The sequence below is a fragment of the Alosa sapidissima genome, chromosome 2 (genome assembly GCF_018492685.1).
Source record: "Alosa sapidissima isolate fAloSap1 chromosome 2, fAloSap1.pri, whole genome shotgun sequence".
Taxonomy (NCBI): Eukaryota; Metazoa; Chordata; class Actinopteri; order Clupeiformes; family Clupeidae; genus Alosa; species Alosa sapidissima.
Genome location: NC_055958.1, coordinates 25792111 through 25813399, shown reverse-complemented (window position 1 = coordinate 25813399; position 21289 = coordinate 25792111). Strand labels below are relative to the sequence as shown.

The 21289-nt window shown below is 43.0% G+C and overlaps 2 protein-coding genes across 7 annotated transcripts in view; both read left to right on the top strand.

Moving 5' to 3' along the window:
- Positions 1–8521, top strand: part of LOC121692683 (RNA-binding motif, single-stranded-interacting protein 1) — a 29862-nt gene extending 21341 nt beyond the window's left edge. For 3 of the 5 annotated variants that reach the window (XM_042071470.1, XM_042071481.1, XM_042071499.1), the window contains 9 exons: positions 214–293; positions 1527–1642; positions 2149–2198; positions 2379–2466; positions 2738–2788; positions 4460–4570; positions 5201–5281; positions 5434–5512; positions 5646–8521. In XM_042071470.1, coding sequence (XP_041927404.1) covers positions 214–293; positions 1527–1642; positions 2149–2198; positions 2379–2466; positions 2738–2788; positions 4460–4570; positions 5201–5281; positions 5434–5505 — 649 coding nt within the window. In that variant the 3' untranslated portion in view covers positions 5506–5512; positions 5646–8521. The remainder of the gene's footprint in view (positions 1–213; positions 294–1526; positions 1643–2148; positions 2199–2378; positions 2467–2737; positions 2789–4459; positions 4571–5200; positions 5282–5433; positions 5513–5645) is intronic. The other 2 variants (XM_042071491.1, XM_042071507.1) reach the window with 1 other exon arrangement.
- A 4188-nt stretch (positions 8522–12709) lies between these two features.
- On the top strand, positions 12710–18887 carry cd302 (CD302 molecule). 2 transcript variants are annotated; one of them, XM_042071448.1, is made up of 9 exons: positions 12710–13032; positions 13828–13950; positions 14040–14156; positions 15519–15692; positions 16009–16143; positions 16237–16347; positions 16839–17048; positions 17142–17162; positions 17350–18887. In XM_042071448.1, the coding sequence occupies exons 1-9, from the start codon at positions 12828–12830 to the stop codon at positions 17553–17555; spliced, it is 1302 nt and encodes a 433-aa protein (XP_041927382.1). In that variant the 5' UTR covers positions 12710–12827; the 3' UTR covers positions 17556–18887. The 2 variants fall into 2 exon arrangements, with proteins under 2 accessions (XP_041927382.1, XP_041927390.1); XM_042071456.1 differs by having other exon boundaries at positions 12717–13032; positions 16839–17012.
- Positions 18888–21289: the final 2402 nt, after the last annotated feature.

Sequence of the window (21289 nt, the reverse complement as noted above, 5' to 3'; positions counted from 1 at the left end):
GGACTCCCAGGATTAAAGTCCGCTGACATTGAATGCCCCCGTAGAAGAGAAAACACACACACACACACACACACACACACACACGCACACACACACACACACACTCACTCTTCACCCAAAAGATCCCTTGTCTAGGCTCCAGCTCCCGTCCCCTGCGGACTCTGGTACACACCAGCATCTCCCTCACCCCTGTGTCTCTTGTGTTTTGTGCAGGATGGAGTCGACGGAGAAGTGCGATGCCGTGATTAATCACTTCAACGGGAAGTTTATTAAAACGCCACCCGGTGTTCTGGGTAAGGAAGTCGTACATCTATTTCAGCCTGTTTTCCCAATCACTGCTCCACCCAGCTCTGATAAATCATTTCTTTATAGCTCACTTTTAATCGCCTCTCCTAGTGAATGAATGCGAGCCGTGGGTGGAATGATCAAGCAGACCACATCAGTAAGAGGTTGATTGAATTCAGAGGTACATTTCAGGTGGAGGAAAGGGATCGGTTGTTCTATTGAATAGCGTTGGTATGTAATGGACATGACTCACAACCATTTCATCTAACACTCGCACGCAAGCATCGTTTACATTTAATGCACATCAGGGGGGTTTTTTACGGAATACGGTCATATGGTTACAAGTCAGGAAGGAGTGAAGGGCTTTGCCTGGCTGGGTTGATGAAGAGAGCATCTGAAAAATGTAAAGATACTGTATCTTATCAAGATCTTTTTCTATTAACATATTTATTATGCAGAATGATGGAAGAACTGTCTATTGGCCCTCCTATAGGTCATTTGTACAACAAATGGAATCAGGAGGTTCTCTTGTAAGATATCTTACTGACTGCATTGCAGTTTAGACAAACAACCCTCGAAACACTAGCATCCCTAATAACAATGCCGGTGAGAGTGCGTATTGATTTTTGTTGTTGTTGTTTTTGTTGTTGTTGTGATGCGGTGTCAGTGGGCCTCTGTATGTCAGAGACGGATGGAAGTGGGCGGCAGGAGTGCAGAGGAAGAGGGAGGAGCGGCCCTGAGTGCGAGTGGACGCGGGAACGGCCTGCTGCGGCCTTCTTTCCCACTCTAAGCCCTGTAATTGGATTATTTGACTGGAATAGGCCTGAGTGGCTGCACAGCTTTGAGGGAAGGGAGGTGATGGGAGAGGGAGGGTGGGGGGAGGGGGAGGGTGGAGTGAGGCTGTGTGTGGGGGTGGGGGGGGATTACTGCATGACAGCTGCCAAATCAGATGTCTGTATTCTTGCCGTTGTGAGTGAGGGGGTAAAGAAAGTGGACACTTTTAGCCAAACCCTTGCGCCCTTGAGTACTGAAAGCTGGGTGGACAGTGTCAAGTGTATTTTGGGCAATGTTTAAAGACCTCTTTTCCTTCCCTCTTTCTGTCTCTCTTTCTTTCTGTGACTGTCTCTCCCTGTCTTTTTCTCTCACTCTCACTCTCTCTCTCTCTCTCTCTCTCTCTCTCCTCTCTCTCTCTCTCTCTCTCTCTCTCCCTCCCTCTCTCCCTCCGGATCTCCCCTCTGCAGCCCCCTCTGAGCCCTTGCTGTGCAAGTTTGCTGATGGTGGGCAGAAAAAGAGGCAGAGCCAAAACAAATATGTCCAGAACGGCCGTGCGTGGGCACGAGATGGCGAGGCCCGACTCGTAAGTGTGCCACTTTGTGCAGTGTGCTCTCTGTCCTCTCTCTGTGTGTGTGTGTCTACCTGTCTGCCTTTTCACTTGTCTCAATTTGGCCGGTACTTAAACAGAACCTGCATTGACGTCTAAACAGAGCCCTGAGTATAACCTCTCAATGTAAACAGTCGGTATATAAGCCCATGCTGAACTCCAGACCACCTAATGAGGTCTGGGGTTTTCCATGGGTGGACAGGTTGGTAGGAGATAGTCACTCCCACCGGTTCCAGCAGGCGTTGGCTCCGTGCATAAATGTCCTCCTATTTGCTCTGAAACCTGTTCCATGGCTGTGGGCTCACGTGCCAGACAAGGCTGGGTAAATTTGGCAGTGCTGCATGTGTGACATGTAAAAAGAAGGGCGCGCAGACACGCATTGTTGTCACGGAGTGGGGCCACAAAATGCAGATTGCACTCGTGAAATGCATTTGCTTTGTGCTGTTAGCCACAGTCTCATGTTCTATTGACTTTCTCTGCAGGCTGGAATGACTCTGACATACGATCCCACCACAGCTGCTATGCAAAATGGGTAAGACACACCAGGAAGGAAGGAACACAGACTTCTCCATTAGACTGCTGTGTCCTGTGCTGATGTATCTGTGCACTGCTGTATAAATCTTTTTCCTTTCTCTTCTCTCTCTCTCTCTCTCTCTCTCTCTCTCTCTCTCTCTCTCTCTCTCACTCTCTCTTTCTCTCCCTTTGTCTGTAGATTCTACCCCCCTCCATACAGCATTGCGAACAGGATGATGGCCCAGACTGCCATGTCTCCATACATCTCACCCGTGTCCACATACCAGGTTGGTCTCTGCTCTCTGCTGCTCCCCGGCCTCTGTTAATCCCTTGTCATTTGACTGGTGATGTCAGTATAAAGAGCACTTGTGCAGTCAGGGATCATGTGCTTGTTTGCATCGCAGTTAAGTATCTGTGAGAAAGTCCCTTGGCTCTGATAGTGCTCATCCAAATAGCAAAAAGAGAGAACGCCCTAAAATAGCTCTTGGCAAAGCAGGCTGTGTTTACAGAGTGTGTGTGTGTGTGTGTGTGTGTGTGTGTGTGTGTGTGATGTTCCAGGTACAGAATCCTTCCTGGGTGGCCCATCAGCCCTACATCATGCAGCACCCGGTAAGAGCATATCAGTCTCACTGTTTGTCTACCCGTCTGACTGTCTGTCTATCTGGCTGTCTGCCTCTCTTTCCAAACACCCCAGTACCGTGGCACTTCAATACTTTCTACCTCTGTTTTCAATTGGCCTCGTGGTTGAGATCGTTTGGTAGTATCCGGGGGAGGCACATGGGCGGCTTTTCCACAAAGCTGTTGCGGCGGAGGAGAGCGTGCTGTATTTCCCACGTGCCCCGGCGCCACCGCTGCCTTGATGAAGACAAACGGTGTTCAAATGGAGACGGACGAGACGCGTAGATCCTGCTGAGTCATGCCCGCATGCGTCGGCCTCGTGGGGGATTGGATGCTGCAGGATTAGCGGAAAAAGACAGAAGATGACGGATTTCTCTGTTTCTTCACACTCTTGTTTTTTTTTTGTTTTTTTGCTGGCTGCTGACCACAACTCTTTCCGAGTCGAGCTTCCTGGTGTGGAGCCTCAGTGATGATGGATCCAGATGGCATTTGCACTGTTGCACAGAACAACTGCTTTCTTAACTAAGCACCAGCAGGCCATGTGTTCCTTGACTACACCCTGATGCACTCTGCTGCAGGACATAGAAATGCTAGGTGTCAAAAGGCCCAATTAAATTTAGATTTTGAAGACTGAGGCCAATCTCAGGTCAACTTTGTTTTCAACTGATGTTCGTGGACTAGACTGGAACTGTCTAGCATGATAGTTGTTATTAATCAGCTGGCTGTATAGGCGTGAACGCTGTGATCAATGGAAACAGATACAGCAGCAAAAAGGACTCAGTGTCAGGATGTCAACCCAGCTTCCTGTGTGTGCTGCAGATGAAAGTGTCACGTTTGCGAGCCACCAGGTGCGCATCCTAGTAAAAGCGCCCCAGACGCAAGTCCGTCCCTCTTGCCATTTACAGCTGAGCCGACCCCACGTCTGCGCCGCAGTGCAGGCGCCTCGTCGCGGTACCTGGGAGAGGAAATGGTAACCGTGTCGAGCTGGAGGGGAGATGCGTGAGCGCGGCGACGGCTGCAGCGGCAGCGCTTCCTGTGCGAGTGGGTGGGCCCTCGGCAGACGCTGCTGCAGCCGCCCTGGTGGCCTTTTTAATGTGGCTCTGCGGATATGAGGTTACAGCTGGTGAACCCGACGCTGCACTGCACTAGGCACTGGGCACACGGGGACATAGGGAGGGCCTGGGTCTAGAGCTGCTCGATTGTCCTGAAGTCACTCCTCTCAGCCCCCCTCGCTCCACACTTCCTGACCCCCTCTCTCTGTTTCAATTGCAATGGGTTTTTTTTTTGTTTTGCATGAAATGCAAATTTGAAATGCAGATAAAGTGCCGGTAGTGATATGGAGAACAATATACACCATAAATGGCTTGTACTGCAGCACCTAAGGATAGTAGCAGAGACGGTAACTAAAGAATCTTTGATGGTAGTCTTCTAGTGTCTGTCGGGTTAGGGCACAGCACTCTCTCTGTCTCTTTGTCTCTAACCCTGTGTTTTCACAATGTATATAAAACATTTTGTTACTAAAAAAGGCTTTTTCCACTGTTCCACATAAGCCAAAGACATATACACAGCAGTGAAGTTAAACCACTTTGATTGTATCTGCAGTAGACTCTCCCTCCCTCTCTCTGTTCCTGCACTCACCCTCTCACACTGTGTCTGTGCCAGGGAGCGGTGATATCGCCCTCTATGGACCATTCTATGTCACTGCAGCCCTCTTCCATGATGAACCCCCTCACGCAGCAGATGAGTCACCTCGCTCTGGGCAACACGGGAACGGTGAGCCAAACCATCTGGGTCAAACCCCACATCACACCAGTAGGGTTAGGAAAGCATGGCAGCATTTCATATGGGCTTAGGTCTGACTGCAGCTGACTTGGCGGTCTAACGTGATCTGCTGGTGTCATCCGGGAGGAGCTAGAAAAGATGGCAGATTAGCTTGAACAACTTTCTCCTTCCGGTGGCACTTGGCATGACTAATGGGAGATCTTGTGTCATTTAATTCCTTGCTGTGGTTTCCACTGAATATACAGTTGAAATCCCTTTACTTTCTCATGAAAACGAATATGATGACTGACAAAAGAAATGTTTAGCTGTCATGAAGGTGGGGTCTATCTCGTACAGATGAAGAAGGGAGATGCACAGGATGGCTTAAGATGTCTAACTCCACCATATCGCATGATACTAAAACCTTGTTGAAGTTTTGTTTGACATTTCTAACCATCATGCATTATTTTATGTCCAGCTTACATTGCTTTAAGTCAGCGTTGTAAGTCGTTGCATAATTATTCCCCTCTATTTGGGTCGGGGTCTCTGTTAATCATTTGTTATAGATACACTTGCATCCAAGAGATTGTTTTTGTTTTGTGTGTGTGTTTATTTGTTTGTGTTTTGTTTCTCGTCTCGCAGTTCATGCCTGCTAACACAGCTATGCAAGGAGCCTACATCCCCCAGTATGCGCACATGGCGACCACAGCAGTCTCAGTAGAGGTGCGGTTGAGTTCACATTTTGATGGTTGTATCCGTGCCATGCTGGTTAAGAGTCATAATGATTTAGAATATCTCAGTTTTGATTTTTTTTAGAATCTTTCCCTGGTAGTTCAATACTTGAGGATAATTAGATCTCGCGTTTTCTATTTTAGGAAAACAGTCCACAACAACAAGTGGAGTCATCTGGGGACCATTCCCCATACACTTATCAACAAAACAAGTGATGATGAGGTACGGTATAGTATATTGCACTTATTTGGAGCACATAGGATCACACAGCCCTCCTTGTTTGTCCTGTAAAGGCCTATCTAAAACGATGTCCCCTTATTCAATTTTCTTTTGTGTTGTGATGTAATTCCAACAGATATTACTGCGGATCCCAGGAGAGTGGGGTGACTGCTAAAACAATCATAGCTTCCTGTGATGAACTCTGGACACATCACCCTTTTTGCACAGGTTCAACAGTCACTCGCTTCTTTTTGTCAAACGAAACAGCCGCAACTATTTTCACGAGTGCAAACTGTGTATGATTTGAAATTCATCAAAGGATGCTAGTTCTGAAAAAATTAGGAGGAAAAAAAGGAAAAAAAAAATATTTTAGTAATGAAAGAACGTTTATTTTTTACCATGAATTGTCACATGAATGCAAGGACTCCGATCGGCATGTGACGCAATGTTTAAGATGCATGAGAATAACCTTATCTGTTGTTCATAATTTTTTCTATGACTTTAATTTTGTTCTTTCTTTTTTTCTTTTTGTACTGAAATAGATTTATGTGTGTGTGTGTGTGTGTGTGTGTGTGTGTGTGTGTTGAGAAGTGTTTTTAGCCAGACATCCTGAAAAAAAGATGTTTTGTGCTTGCTGTGTGAGTGTTGCTATGGTGAAGTGTTACATGTTTTTGCTTGTAAAATGTTTTGTGTAGTTTTGGATTTTTTTTTTATTTTTTTTTTTGTCTTATCATACAATTTGCCTTAAGATTTTCCACACTATAGCTGTACAGGCAACCTCTGAAGCTAGGGGAGCACAGGAGAAAGCAGCTTTAAACGCTCTTGCCTTGTAGATCAGCTGGATAGGGCTTGTCTTAGGATTTAGCTGAGCAAAGTCGCTGTGATTTTGTCATAATTTCTGCTTTCTCTCCCTGATCTGTGTAGTGCTTTTTTTTTCTTAGATTTTCAAAATGTTTCTGAGTGCTATGACTTCCAGGATGTGGTGATTTTGTGTGTTTGTTGGTTTGTGTTTTTTAATAGGATGTAATGTTAATATAATCAGAGGACTTCCGGGTGCTTTGGTTGTTTGAATGTGGTAGAAATTCTGCTGAATGATCACATTTGAATCTTGCCTTTTCTAGATTACTTGGTGTTGTAGATTTAGCTTTGACTTTAACATGTTGGGTAGGGATGAGGGTTCATTTTGGTTTGGAGTCATTGGGCAGAATGTTTTTTCTTGTTGTTTTCCTTTAAGCATTCTCAGTTGAAATGCAAAACAAACTTGGTCGTGTGGTTGTGTAACAAAGCCTTCCATCGTACCCTCTGCAAATTGTTCAGTGGAGTTTGAGCTGAGAGATGAATATGTAGATTTTAGGGCATCTAGGTTTCGTAAATAGGAAGCTAAAAAAAAAAACTTGGCACTTTCAACCGAAGTTTACTTCACCAAAGACAGTGAACTAGTAAATAATGGCAAAACCATAAGATTGGATTCTTGTTCATTTTTCTTCTTGTGAAAACAGGATGTCGTACACTTTTTACTGGACTAGGTCGCAGTTTGGAGAACGTGCCTTTTTTCTACATTTGCATTCAGTTGTCTGTAGTTGTTCAAGGATGGACATGAAAACGCATGACAGTAGGTTTGGATCCAACAAAGTGCCACGTTGATTTCATCACTACAGACACAAACAAATGTTATGATAACAGTAAAGGAACTATGGCAACCAACACAGTAGAGAAGACAGTTTGAAACTATGAAATAAAGAGCAAAATAATGAATTTGCATTGACACCATGCAACAGTAGTACTACCACAAAAAAAGTAGTCTATTCTATTCAGGCATGATAGGTATAACAACAGCAACTAAAAGGCTTTTAAAATTAAGTTTGTCTACAAAAAGACTGTTTTTTTTTTTTTTCCTTTTTTTAACCTGGTGGTCGGACTGACCAGTTATCTACCTCAGAGTTTCTTTTCCTCCTCTGTTTTGCCGGCCGGGTTAGCAGGTCCTGCCCGGTCCACCAGACCAAACGGCACGCTCAGGAGCTGGCCCAGACACAGCTGTTTCCTTTCAGGTTATTTTTTAAATTTTTAATTTTTGAATTTCTCTATCTCTTTCTTCAAAGATTTAAAAAAGAAAACATTTTTAACGACATATTATTATCATTATGAGGAACATTGTGCATTGAACGTGTTTTTTTTTTTTTTCTTTCTTTCTTTTTTTTTTAAAGTTTATGTCTAGACATTCAGTTTCATAGTTTCAAAAATTAGAATGAGGAAGAGGAGAAACATACTGCTGCTTAAACCATGAGAGACATATATCTATCCCAGTAGCTGATGAAGTCCAGAAAAGAGATTCAAATGCCAGGGGCTATGAGAGTTGTGGTATTGACTGCATGTACTCCTTTACCATCCGCGTTGCTTTGTCCAAGTCCCCCGAGACTCGCAACAGCATTTTCCTCTGTGGTTGGCTCGATTTCCACCTTCCAAAAGCAGAGGAGAAGGCCACCGTGACTATACTTGAGATTTCTGTGTATTGCCTGTGACTGAAAACAAAAAAACGAAACAAAAACAAAGTGACGCTGTTTGAGTTCTTGCAAGGGTTGTGCTGCTAGTAACACCTGAACCAAGTGCCATACTGCTCCTGTGAGAAAGGCATACGTTGGATAAACAAAAGCATATATACAAGGAAGAGAAATGCTCATTAAATTAATCCATCATGTTCTAGACAGCCATTAAGTTATAAGAAAAAAAAAGTAATAATTTATGAAGCAAGACGTTTTGTACAGACTGTTTGAAGAAATAAAAAGATTTTCATAGAGATATCTATATGAGAGTTAATTTTTTATTTTTTGTTTTACATGTGCCACACACTTGCCAGTGGTAACTTGTATGTCCGGTTAAAGAAAAGAAAACTTCCTCTTTTGTTTTGTAGTTTATTAAAGCCAAAAAAAAATACTTTTTCCAGTAGATTGTTCTTAAGCTTTATTTCTGTTCGATTCTTTGAAAACCTTTGAATAAAAACTTCGATTGAATGTGTGACGTGTTGCCCTTCGTCTTGTCTCCATGTTTGGTGTGCGTGGTTCAATGTGATAATGGCATTCAAGATCTCACACACAGTTGCTGAAGTCCTCACACATCTCTGTATCAGGCCGTTTGTCCTTGCTCCAGACGTGTTACAGTTCAGTAGCAATCCATCAATGGAGGGACTAACAGATTTGCAGAGTACTGCGATAACATCCACACTAAGGAAGCTTGTTTAACTTGCAAATGAGCCATATGCTAACACTATCTGTAACAGCTATCAAATGCATTAAAGTTCACAAGCAAATCAACACAAAGTAATTGCATTTCCTTCTTGGTTCGGAGCATACATCCTTTTAATCACAGGGTTTGGAAAAAAAGTGTTCCACACTAGGTTTGATAATTTTGATAATTGATGTTATCAAAATATGTTGATAATTTGCCAACAATGAGTCTTTAAAGACGTGCCACATTTGATTCCAGGATGCATCATCAGCTGTGATGTAGAGTTTAGATAAGATCCTTTCAATCCAGGTGCTTTGATCCTTACAGGGTGAAATAGACTGGGCAACATGAATGCACTTTTGTTTTGCTTCATATTGCTGTTAGTCAGAGATAAATGGGCCTTTTATTTTGTGCGGTCAGACTGAAGAGATGACTGCATGTCCCACTCCTTAACCTTCAACATGTGACACCGTCCGGGCTTGTGCATATACACCTTGGATTTGATTCATTGCACCTAGACATTCATGCACATGCATGTTGAATTGCCATTTCATGCAGGCCCCATTACTAGGACGTGACATAGTGCCTAGTTGTCGATGTTCATGGTGATGGAGATAGTAAAGTCTTGGTATGTTACTGAGAGCCATGATCTTAATAGAATTGGCTACAAATGGCCTGAAAGGAGATGGTGTGGGAGGCATTGGATTAATACACACTGCTGCTGTTAAAGCGCCGTGGAGCCACTTTATCCTTGTTGTGAGGCAGTCATTAAATCAATCCTCTGGCTCCTGTGAATGTCAAGAATCTCGGGTGTCACCCACACTGTAAAGGATCAGAAATAGTAGATGTAGCCTTGTTATTGAAGGTGAGGCCCTTGACAGAGCTCATTCCACACTGCCCTGAGCACCCCTGTAAAAAAGCCTTCAGCACGCAGCTCATTCTGAGCATCTCTCTCTCTGTGTCTGTGAAGCCATGATCCTCGAGTGAGATAATGCCGCTGTCGACTGTCAGGCATTTTGTCTGCCTCCAAAGTGGCACATAGAATACCTCCTCAAGGCCAAGGAGGAAGACCACCCCTGCGCTTGATCCTCAAACCAGATGGGAATTCAAGTCGTTTGTCTCAGAAGACTGACACTGACCTTACTGTGTGGAGGAGGAAAGGCTGACACCTTCCTACCGGGAGAACGTCTCTGCTTGATTGATTCATCCCTCCCTCTCTCCATATAGAGCCCTGTCCACCTCCATTTTCTACATTATGGCAGGACCCATACATCTATCATCCCCATTAATATGTAACAGGAGTTAATGGTTATAATTTAGTACATGGGCAGTTGAAATATATTCAGGCAAATCACCATAGTGTGTCAATAAGAAGCAGTGACAGCAGCACAAACTGTTCTTTCAAAAGCAGCCACAGTGAAGTGATCGCATTCGTCTTTTAAACCAAGATCTGATTTATGGAGGAGTTAGCGGAACACAAAAACCAAGTTACTGGAAGAAGGTGACCAAAAAAGGGAACAAACACAAATACACGACGCTACTGATACCGTGGAAGGTCACTCAGGGGTTGTCCCCGGAGAGGGGTTTTGTTTGATCAGCATAGGGACGTTGTTCTGTCTCTGTGGTGGATCAGAGCACTTGACCGGGGCCCTGGTGCTGTTCCTGGCTGGTGCCGGCCAGCGAGGGCTGGAGAGGAGTGGAGAGGGACAGGGCCCAGGCCTGGGAGCAGCAGATGGGGCCTCAGTGGGATCCTGAGGGGTGTGGGAGCACCCCACGGGGAGCCGCGAGGAACAGACGAGAAGTGAGATCGGGGCTGCAGCTGCCCCCCTCTCAGCCACCTGCGCCCGCGGGCCGCACTGTGCTCCTGCTCTAACGCACGGCCACAAGATGCACACACACACACACACACACACACACATATACACACGCACACACACATATACACACACAGAGCTCCTTGCTCTGTCCATCCCTCTCTCCATTTAAACGTATAGTCTTGCTACCGGTCATTCTACATATTCAGTAGAATGTATAGTCTTGCTACCGGTCATTCTACACATTCAGGTACATTTTCTCACCTTTCTATTCATTTCATGCACTCAGTGGAAATTCAGCTGCTGTTTTACACTGAGCCATTAATTCATATATCAGTTCATAGGAACAATATTTGAAGACAAGGTAACACTTTACAACACACAAATGGGACAATGACATTAATAAACTGCTTAGTTAATTAGTTGAACTAATTGCATATTGCTGCCCTTACTTGTACTACTGTCTGCTTACTTGTGTGTTCCGGTCTATCGTCACTATGTTTGTTCTTTACCACACCTTTTGAGCACGAGCATGCACTACCACACCTCTTCAGCTTTGTGTCGTCTGATTTTAAGGCTCAAGTATGTGCCTTGAATGCAGTTTACGATGTAGACTCCACCACAGTGACATGCAACCTCTCGCTGCCACACCCTCGTTCTGTCCCTCCCTGTGCAGACTCTGCTCTTTTCCAGCCAAGACAGGATGATATCTCACCAAGCCTCCCACAGGACAGGTTTGGCATCTTTGCGTTACTTAAAATAAACATTACCATTTGTCCTTCCCAAAAGCTTCATACCCTATGGCATCCATGTAATAAAATTTCAAGCTGCTAAACTAACTGCACTCTATCTCCACTGACTGAGATTAGACTCTCTCTCTCTCTCTCTCTCTCACACACACACACACACACACACACACACACACATAATTCAACATTATCGCTGAATTGTAATAAAAAAATTAAAAGTGTTTTCTTCTTCCCTCTCTAACAAGGCCTGTCTAATCATCCATCTGCCAACATTATGCCACTGAAGTCATACTTTCAACTTGAAGTGTGCTTAAAATTGTGCTTAAAATTGTGAAATGTAAATATGGTAAAACTAATCGTGGTCCTCTGCACATAAAAGCTTTGCTCTATATTTACATATCTATTATGAATTTACAACACGCCAGACCCCAACAGATTTAAGTAGTACAAAGTTATTTCTTATTGGCTGTTAAAATCCCCAACATTATTGGCATTGCAGCACAATGTCTGGAGTGACTTGGTGTGACAATAGACATGGTGGCTTTGTTCCTACTGACACTTTTTCCCTTTCTCCCTTGCAATGAAGTGTTTGTGTGTCTTTTGTGTCAAACTGTTGGACTCCCATACCCCACAGAGTGGTCTGTCAAATCAGTTCTCACCAGCCCTCTTCTCACTCATGGTGCTCAGTATTCCACCTCATATGGCCCTTCAGTTGGCCCGGAGTCTGCCGTGCCTTGTGTGGCTTTGGTCTGCCGGAGGCCCTGAGATTCCGAGACGTTCGTCACACAGCACCCTCTACTGTACTGTGGACAGAACTCTCCTTCAACATTTAACATGTTGACTGCAACACAAAAAAATAACATTTAGAGAATGTTGCTCAGAAAAGGTAGTGGTACGTAGACAGGCGGAGTCAGGCTAAGTGATAGTTGCATCCTGATGCACTTCATTTCACCAAAAAGATGTGTTGATCATGTACCATTAGGCCAAACTAAAAATGTTCTCATGGCTCGGGTAGCCTTCTTCTGAATGGTGAACAGGTAAGCCTACGTCATTTTCTAAGTTTTTAAGCATCAAACTGAGTTGCACGATATAAATGTATTAATATGTGTAAATATAATGGCTACATATTAATATAAATCATACGGCGTAGGCCCATATGTCAGAAGGATAAGCCTACTGAGAAGAAGCATATTTTTTACATTTACCTCAGTGAGCCCCATTATGCACTAAGAGCACCATCTACAGGACTTTTTAAGTGGCCTACATGGGAAAGTTACGCTTCTTCCATATGTTCCCAAGTTTTAGGTATACGTAGACATATTCTGGCCTAGGCCTACTATTCTCCTACCCTGGAAATCCAGAGTTCAGGGTCTGGATTTTCCAGGCTACTATTCTCCCAGACTCAGAGTGGACAGGAAAGTCTCCTAAGCCAACTATTTTTGTCTGGGAATTAGAAGGACTGTGGAATGAAAAGAATAATGTAGTTCGAACTATCACATTCGAACTAGACTGATCACGAACCAGGAGGATACGATGTTGGGTCGTGTGCCCGACCGAAGCTTGATTCCGGGGTGGGCTCAGCAGTCGACGTCTGACGTAGCTTGCTGCACGATTTCAGTTCACACAAACTTTAGTAGTTGCTACGTCTTTACAATCATGGAGCCACTGCGACGATGTCACCTTTCCTTTTTGTGCCGTGTTGTTTTGTTTGTGGTTTTATGGCAGGTTACCAGAACTGGTGAGTATAAACCCATTAGGCTGATTATCTTGAAACTATGAAGTTATTATTTTACCCTTGGCCACTCTTTGACTGTTGCTGCTGCTAAATGTGACTGTGATTCTGTTGCAAAATTACCTCTCTGTAAAGTTTGTTGTGCAGCCTATAATAATGGGTCTTCAATGCATGACAATTGGTTATAGGCTAGTCGTTTGATTATTACAGCGTCTTTTTTTAGTTGTATGATTTAGCCTAGCTTTACATGTGTTTTGGAGAATTCTAATGCAACGATAGCCTCTACGAAGTTAAAGCAAGTCTTCAAGTGGCGAAGCGGAACAGAGCATTTGAGGAAATCATAAAATCCCAGTGTTGCGCCATTTCCATGTAATCACAAGTAGGCTATAGGCTACGCTATCTGTGAAAGTAAACGTTGGCATGAAGACGTTTGTTAGTTCATTTTGTCTGCCACAGTTGTTTTGCCAGGCTGCCACCCTGCTTTTTGATAGCCATTTTTGACGATGACCACTGGAACAGCTGATTAAATGTCATGTTTAGACAAGTTCCTGTTTTTCGCTGGTCCTCAGGAATTCTTCAAAACTGCAACAATACTGGACATTTAGTAGCCTCATGGTGGCATGTCACGTAGCCATTTGGTTACGTAGCCAACAAGTAGGCTAATGAATACAATGCGTTAAACAAGATACTGCAAAGACTGCAAGACACTGAGCAGCCTCAGTGACTAGATTATAGTTGTTTACTCTTAGCTAAAAACAAGTTTAGGACTAGCAAATTAAGAATGCGCCTCCTCTTTCAAAGATTGCCCTGCAGACGGACGCACCTGGGTGCCTTTTGGGAACAGCTGCTATCATTTCGTACATGGAGAAGAAGACAAAGCAAAAAGTTATACTATTGAAGAAGCGAAGCGATTCTGCCAAAATGGTAAGCTGCTCTGGTGACAGTGACCCACAATAGTTGTCTCAGAGACTGGGCGCTAATTAATCAGTCTGTTCATTTATCTATGTACACAGGTACTGGCCTTCTGCAGATCTCTAGTGCAGAAGAAAATGAATTCGTCATTAAATACAGTCCCAACGTTTGGAAAGACAACCTGAATGTGTGGCTGGGCATGTCTTATGATTCCAATGGTAAGACGTTTTAGAATTTACCCACTGTAGAACAGTGATGAAGTGAACTGCACTTGTTTGTATGTTGAAGGAAAACCTGAATCATGTAAAAAGGATTACTAAGCTTAGCATGACCACTTCCTCTCCCCAAATGGAATGTTACCACTCCTAATCCACAACAACAGATGACCTCTGTGGTCATATAGCCTGCCCCACTGCGTTAAGTGAGTGAAACCCACTTACACACGATGCTTTTGAGAGCATGTAACATGCTATACTTGTCACAGTAATACAATTTGGCTGTAAGAACATGGGCGAGGTATCAGAATGATAACAACCCTGCATGGAAACAAGACAAGCTTGTGGGGTGGCTGCCGCACACACAAATAATTGAACAACATCAGGAAATCCTGTTTTGTGAAAGAAGGCTCCAATGCGAAGGAAAAAGCAGTGGATGAAAGACGCAAAAGAAAATTCCATTTGCATTCAGATATGGGTAGCTTTCAAGTGTGTACTTGGAAGTGCATATTATACTGTACATGCTATTGATGTTTTTTATTTTTTTACTTTTGCATAGTTATTTTCACAACTGTTATCTCTTTCCTAAACATGACATCTAAAACTGGCTCTATTGTTTTCTCTTTTTTGTTTGGTTGTTTTCCAAATCGAGTGGAGTAGGGAAAGCATGGGAATAATATTTTTTATTTTATTTCCTTCAATTGTTTTTCCAATGCAAAAAAAAGTAATAATGTTTCATTTTAAACTCTAATTACATTTTACATTTGTTCTGTTTGATGGTCATTTTGATACCATAGATTTAATAGAGACCCAGTCAGACCAATAGTATGAAAAATCAGGAATAGAGTTTATTTACAATGATGCGCATCAAGGGAGAGACAGCATGATTTCACCTAAAGATCCATCAGCTGCTCTAACTAGACAAGTAAATAGTTAGGGTTTAAGTATCCTTCCAGGCTGACGAGAGATGGCGTTGGTCATCCCATCTCACGTGGACTGAATCAGACCCTGATTAGTGGCAACCTGGCAATCCGGAGCAGATAGCTACTGACGCAGCCATGCAGAACAGTGAAACACTGCAAAGTCATAATATTCCTGCTTATCTCTAAACAGTCACACATAGATATACACAGGGACAGTACAGATATCATAGTCATTACATAGAATCATACTTTTAGTATCAAAGTGACCCACTAATGAGAAATGCAGAACATTAAACCACATATTGGAATATTGGACATAATGCAGAACATTAAACCATATATTGGAGTATTGGACATAATGTTCTATTCCACTTTCTCTCATGTTTGACACTTGGCCCCATGAGTTAAATATTTGTTAAATGCACTGATTTTTGTCTCTCAGTGAAGAAATACCAGTGGTTCGATCACACGGCTTTGAGCTATAAGAACTGGGAGGAGGGCTCTGATCTGTCACCTGTGGACACCTGCGTGGCCCTACACTTGAGCACAGGCCAGTGGTTGAAAGTGAGCTGTGCCGATGACCCAGAGCATGGAGTGGTCTGTCAGGCGCCAGGAGGTAAGGAGTCTTGTACTGCTGCCACCTGAATTCACCAACTGAATTTAATTGTATTATTTTGTCATTTAGTATGTTTACATCACTTCACTCCTTACCCAAGCAAATTAGCAGTTGTAATCGGGCTAATAGTAAGTAGGGCTATGGGCTATGGTGATTGTAACAACAATATGGATGGTATACAGTAGATAGGCCTATAATTCTATATAGAATTCATGAGTGCTTTTCAAATCATCTACAGACACAAAAAGTTATCCAGTTATTATTGCTAAACCCACTGTTAAACCATTAACCAGTTATTGCCATTTGTCGTTCTCAGAAATGCTGGACGATTGCCCTAAGGATGGGAAAAACTGGACCTCCTCAGGGACTAGATGCTACCATTTTGTCCAGGCAGAAGCGGGAGCAAAGGCCTTCACGTTTGAGGCTGCCAAGGCACAGTGCCAAGGCTATGGTAGGTCTATGAGCTGGAGCCGACACTACACAGGTCACCTGCATGTTTTGTTTTCGCTATTAATTTATTGACCTTTTCTGCTGCTTTGCACAGAGCTTCTGCAGCCGATCACCCTAGAGGAGAATCAGTATATTGTGGATTACAGCCCCAATGTCTGGAAAAGCAACATCAATATATGGCTGGGCATGTATTATGACACCGATGGTAAGACATACTGAACACACAGAGGGTGCTTATACTGAATGTATAGTTTAAACCTTATTTTAATGCCATTTTCCTGTTTATTTTACCCTATTCTATTCCATTCCATATTTTACCATACCATAATTATACCATATTGTTTAGCACCATTAGAGAAGCATGCCAACTTTTTGGGAAATAAGTGTATTTGCCGTCTAACCCTCTTCTCTGTGCGTGCAGCAACCTAGCCTAGCTTAGCATAACTAACTCAAAGTGGGTTAGTTCCCTATAGTTCATTTTTAGCTATAGGCTAGCTGTAAGCTAACTGGGCAGATGTTGTCAGACTGGGTTATTGAATGCACAGGGAAGACAAGGATATGTATCCTCTATCTAACTCTGGGGTAGATGGCAAAATAAGTTCCCAGAAAGTTGCCGTGCTCCTTTAACACTGGGCAACAGTACTCTTCATAACAAATCTTAATAAATAAATCAGACGTTTCTCCATCCTTGTGCAGTGGATGGTTTCAGTTGGTTTAACTATGGCCGAGTGAGCTACGATCACTTTGAGGACACCGAGGACACAGTGGACGCGGAGACGTGTGCGGCCATGCGCGTAAGCACTGGGCAGTGGCTGAAGGTGAGCTGCAACGAGGACGTGGAGCATGGCGTGGTCTGCGAAGCTGACGACAGTAAGACACCCAGAATCATTAGATGCAGCTTTAAAGGTAGACACCTTCCAGTGTCAAATGTGCCGTAATTCCCAGTTTGCTTCAAGGCCCCTGTCTGACCTGCTTGTATATGTCTCTCTCTTTTCTCAGGGTCTGGGACAACCAGAGCCGGTAAGTATCTTCTTCAGTGTTCAGCGCTCACCATCTGTCTTTGCTAGAACCTGTAATCTTTGTGTGTGTGTGTGTGTGTGTGTGTGTGTGTGTGTGTGTGTGTGTGTGTGTGTGTCTGTCTGTCTGTGTGTGTTTTTTATTATTTTTTTTTAAGGGAAATCTTTTAACCTGGTTTCTGTTCTGTCAGGTCCTGTCAGTCCTTTGATGTCAGCACTGGTCATCTTGAGTGTGTTGTGCATCATTGGCGTCTCCGCCGTGCTCTGGTTTGTGAATCAGAGGAAGAATCCCGGCTCCTCCATCATCAGCGCCTTTGAGTATCACCCGCCTTTCAGATCGCCCGGCATTGACGAGACGTGCCTGGTGGAAGCAGAGGAGAATGATGACCAGCCTTAAGAGTATTTTAACACACTGCACTCTCTCGGGTTACTGTATTGTGGTGTTTGCCATGGAATCACATACTCCTTAGTATGTGTAAAAAAACGCTATGAGATAGCTGAAGGTTATATACTGAACAATTTGTGCAGTTTAGATCTGTGCAATCCTGATATACTAAGAGTCCTGAAAGACACACAGGCTATTTACACAGGATATTTTCTTGATGATTTCTCAACCACTAACCCTTGGCCCATAGCGCAGTAATCATTCATATAAAGTGTGGCTTAAAACGAGAGTCTTGACAGGTGAGGCAACATTGCTCTCCGTTGGTGGTTAAACGGCTGTCCTCAAATGCCATCTGTGACGTGTGAGTACAGCAACGTAGATTGGACCACACTCATGAAGACTTCTTTTGTTGTGCCTCACATCTCGACACACCAAACGTGTTTCAGCATGTTGCACTGGGCCACAATCCAATCTGGATCTTACATATAATTACAATGTAGCCTTAATTAATGCATCTGAATGGTTGTTTTCAGATTGTTTTTATGCATACCTACAGTCATTCTTGAAATTTAGGAGGCCATCTCTTTTTTTATTGTGTTTGTCTGCTAAAATTTAAAGCTGTATGAATGTCAGTTGCCACAGCTCCCTATCCCTACAGGTCTGTATCCCGTGTGCTAAAGGATATGTGGACCTTGACTTCTGTCAAGGATTGTGCAAGGGATGTTTACCCAAACATTTGGGTTGAGGCTTGTGCTCAGGAAAAAAAAACATCCCAACGCCCTTTGGAAATGTAAGAATCGCTTGCCTTTCATGTTCAAAAGGCTTTGGGCTGTTTGTTCTCGTCTCCATTTGTTTTCGTGCTGCAAAAATACTGATATAAGTGCTTGCACTGTAGTTACATGCTTGCTCACAATTGAAGAAGCTCCTTTACAGCTGTTACTGAACTTTGAAACAAAGTGGGGCTCTGGCATTCTGACATAGTTTCAATCTTCTTTTTTTGCCATTTGTGTGATTTGTCAGTGTTCTGTGAATGCCTTTGTGTGAATGTTTGAAACCTTTTTTCCCAATTCTTTGGACTTTCTATTCCCTTGAGGAGGAATATGGTTCGTCCTGAAATCCCTCTGTGCACTATTTGATAAGAACTTACTTCAGTTCATTGCATTTTCTTTATTGAGTGTGGAATCCAAGCACTTTTATTAAAAGCCAAACTAATTGGTTGACTTTCTGTACAAATTTTGTTGATGTTTTTTTCCTTTGTGAACCAAATCCCTTATTATAAATGAAACCACTTCAAGGCTGTTTCTGTCATTTCCCACAGAGATGAATAAAAACTGGTCTTAGTAAGTGTGTGGCAGCCTTTTTATTGAGTAAAACATTGAAATATTTCACACAACATATTTTATACATAGTACGGTGAAAAATATAAGTGTGTCTTGACTGTCCAAAGCAGAAATCAGTTGTTTACATGAATACTCACTGACCAATTTTCTTTGCGTTTTCCGATTCTGTTGTATTTTGTATACAAGATTTCTTGTCCCCAAATATAGTATATTTATAATGTAATATTTGTAGATCTGAGATTTAGTGGCAAAGCTGTAAATCACAGCTAAATATACATCTGTCATTGCATAATTAAATGGAATGTGATGAATTGGGGCAGCATATTGAGGACAGACTAATTGCCCCTGGAGGGATGTATAAATCAATGTCACTGTCACACCCTGGAAGTGTCAGTCTACCTGTTCCACATCTGAAAGAGCAGCTCAGGTCCACTCATCCAAATAGCTTTTGTCTCATTCAGCCTTGTAGTTTCGGACTAAATATCCACACAGTCAATGTTAAGTGGCATTATAGGGGAAACCAAGAATGTAAGTGATTCTATTGATTCATTTCAAAATAGCAACTTTCTATTTCACATGCCTCCTTCCTGGGTTGATGGATAAACATAGAAAAAATAGTCATGGCCAAATATGGTATTGGTTGTGAATGGGCAGTATTTACTGCAGTTTGTTTCAGGTCATTTTAAAAACTTGAAGTTTGGTGAAATAATTTGATCAGGAAAGAAAGGCTCATGTTTTTGGTTTTTGTATTCATTTCTCCTGTCAGAGGTCCTCACCTGATAGTGCAGAGTGTGCCAGGTAATTTTGCTTCATGGCCACTAGGGTGTGCTGTGAATCGTGTCAGGCTACATCTTGGTCTGGCTGAGAAAAAAAATGTCAAGGTCCCTCTTTGTGTAATCAGATTGTTTATGTGTCACCATTGTTTGAATTGTGTAAACGTGCAAATGTCTAATTTTGGTCACTTGTATGTAGTGTATAATCTCACTTTGCAGCTTAGACCTGATCAATGTTCAGTATGAATACACTGAGTGCTCTATGCCGCACAGATATACTTTATTTGACAAATCATACCCCACTAATGTTTAAAATGTCAATTTTTAATCTATTTATTCTTGAATTTTAAAAGACAAAAATATGAGACAATGAGGCAAAAGAAAGAATATCTCAGGTCCTCTGTGAACTAATCCCACAGATCAGATGGCAACAAAGGCTGAGAAATGATGAGGTCAGACGACACACGGGGCCTGGTGAACCCTGAGGAGCATTCTCCCGGCCTAGTGTTTCACAGGTCATGTGATCTCTCGAGACCCCCAGCAGGCCCTCCTCTGGCCACTGCGGCAGCTATTTGTAACCCCGCGTTGGACAGACAGGCCAGAAAATCTTGCTTGAGTTTTGTCCCGAAAACAATGGTCTATTGATGCAATGCTATTGTACTACAAGAGCGCCCGTGTTAGAGACACTTGTCTGGCTGGTGGAAATCCCATCATACACACTTCTGCCCCTCACGAGGGGGGAAGAGAGTGACTCTGTGTACATATTTCAAGTCTCCTTGGCATCACTCTGTGTCTGCTTACAAGTGACAAGCTATGTTCAGGCCGATCACACAGCCCCTTCCTGGTCAAGTTGTTTTTCATCCCCTGTTTTGCATCAGTTGTCTCATAAGACACGTCTTGGGAGTGAAAATAAACAGGCAGAACTAAAAAAAATGCAAAAGTCCTGTCTGAGCCTCAGCAGATGTCTAACCACTGAGGAATCCTTTGTGACATTTTCTACTCGCTCAGCCCCGCGCAACTTCCCCTTCGACTTTCCCAGGCCCTGGGATTTTGTTGCTCCCTGCTTGCTGTGGACGAGGGAGGCATGAATATGCGACAAGGCATAATTTATTAGATGGAAATACAATAGCAGCTCACTGAGAGCGATGCGGTCACACTCCTGAACACAGGGCAAGCTTGAGGAGCTTGTGCAGGAGGCTTTGTGCAAGGGAATATTTCTTAGACAAAGTATATCCATTTCCACAGACGGCACAGCAGTGTAATATAAAATGTCTGTAGAAATATAGGTTTAGCTTTGGTCAGTAATTAGAGATCACACGGTATCTATTACTAATTGAGATTCAGGTGTACAAATTATTTGTCTCTCAAAGTCATCTTTTCATGTGATAAACAGGTAAATATGTGAAAGAGCCTCTAGAGACGCATGCAGTGTGAGAAGAAAAAAAACAGAACTGAAAGAGAATGTGCATCTTCATGATGGGTTGGTGTGTAGTGGTCTGTGGATAGTTTGTTTTTCATGCATTACCATAATGAATTGCATTTCTTAATATGAAAATAAATAAATCAAGAGCAGGGAGGAAGGGAGAGGGAGAGAAAAGAAGATGAAGGGGGAATTGCCAAGAGATTCCTGAAA

What these genes read in the sequence shown, in the direction of transcription:
- cd302 (XM_042071448.1), top strand. Translation starts at nt 12,828, where the DNA reads ATGTTGGGTCGTGTGCCCGACCGAAGCTTGATTCCGGGGTGGGCTCAG. An exon ending in CATGTCTTATGATTCCAATG is followed by an intron (nt 14,157 to 15,518) that starts GTAAGACGTTTT and finishes TTTGTCTCTCAG; the next exon opens with TGAAGAAATACCAGTGGTTC. An exon ending in GTCTGGGACAACCAGAGCCG is followed by an intron (nt 17,163 to 17,349) that starts GTAAGTATCTTC and finishes CTGTTCTGTCAG; the next exon opens with GTCCTGTCAGTCCTTTGATG.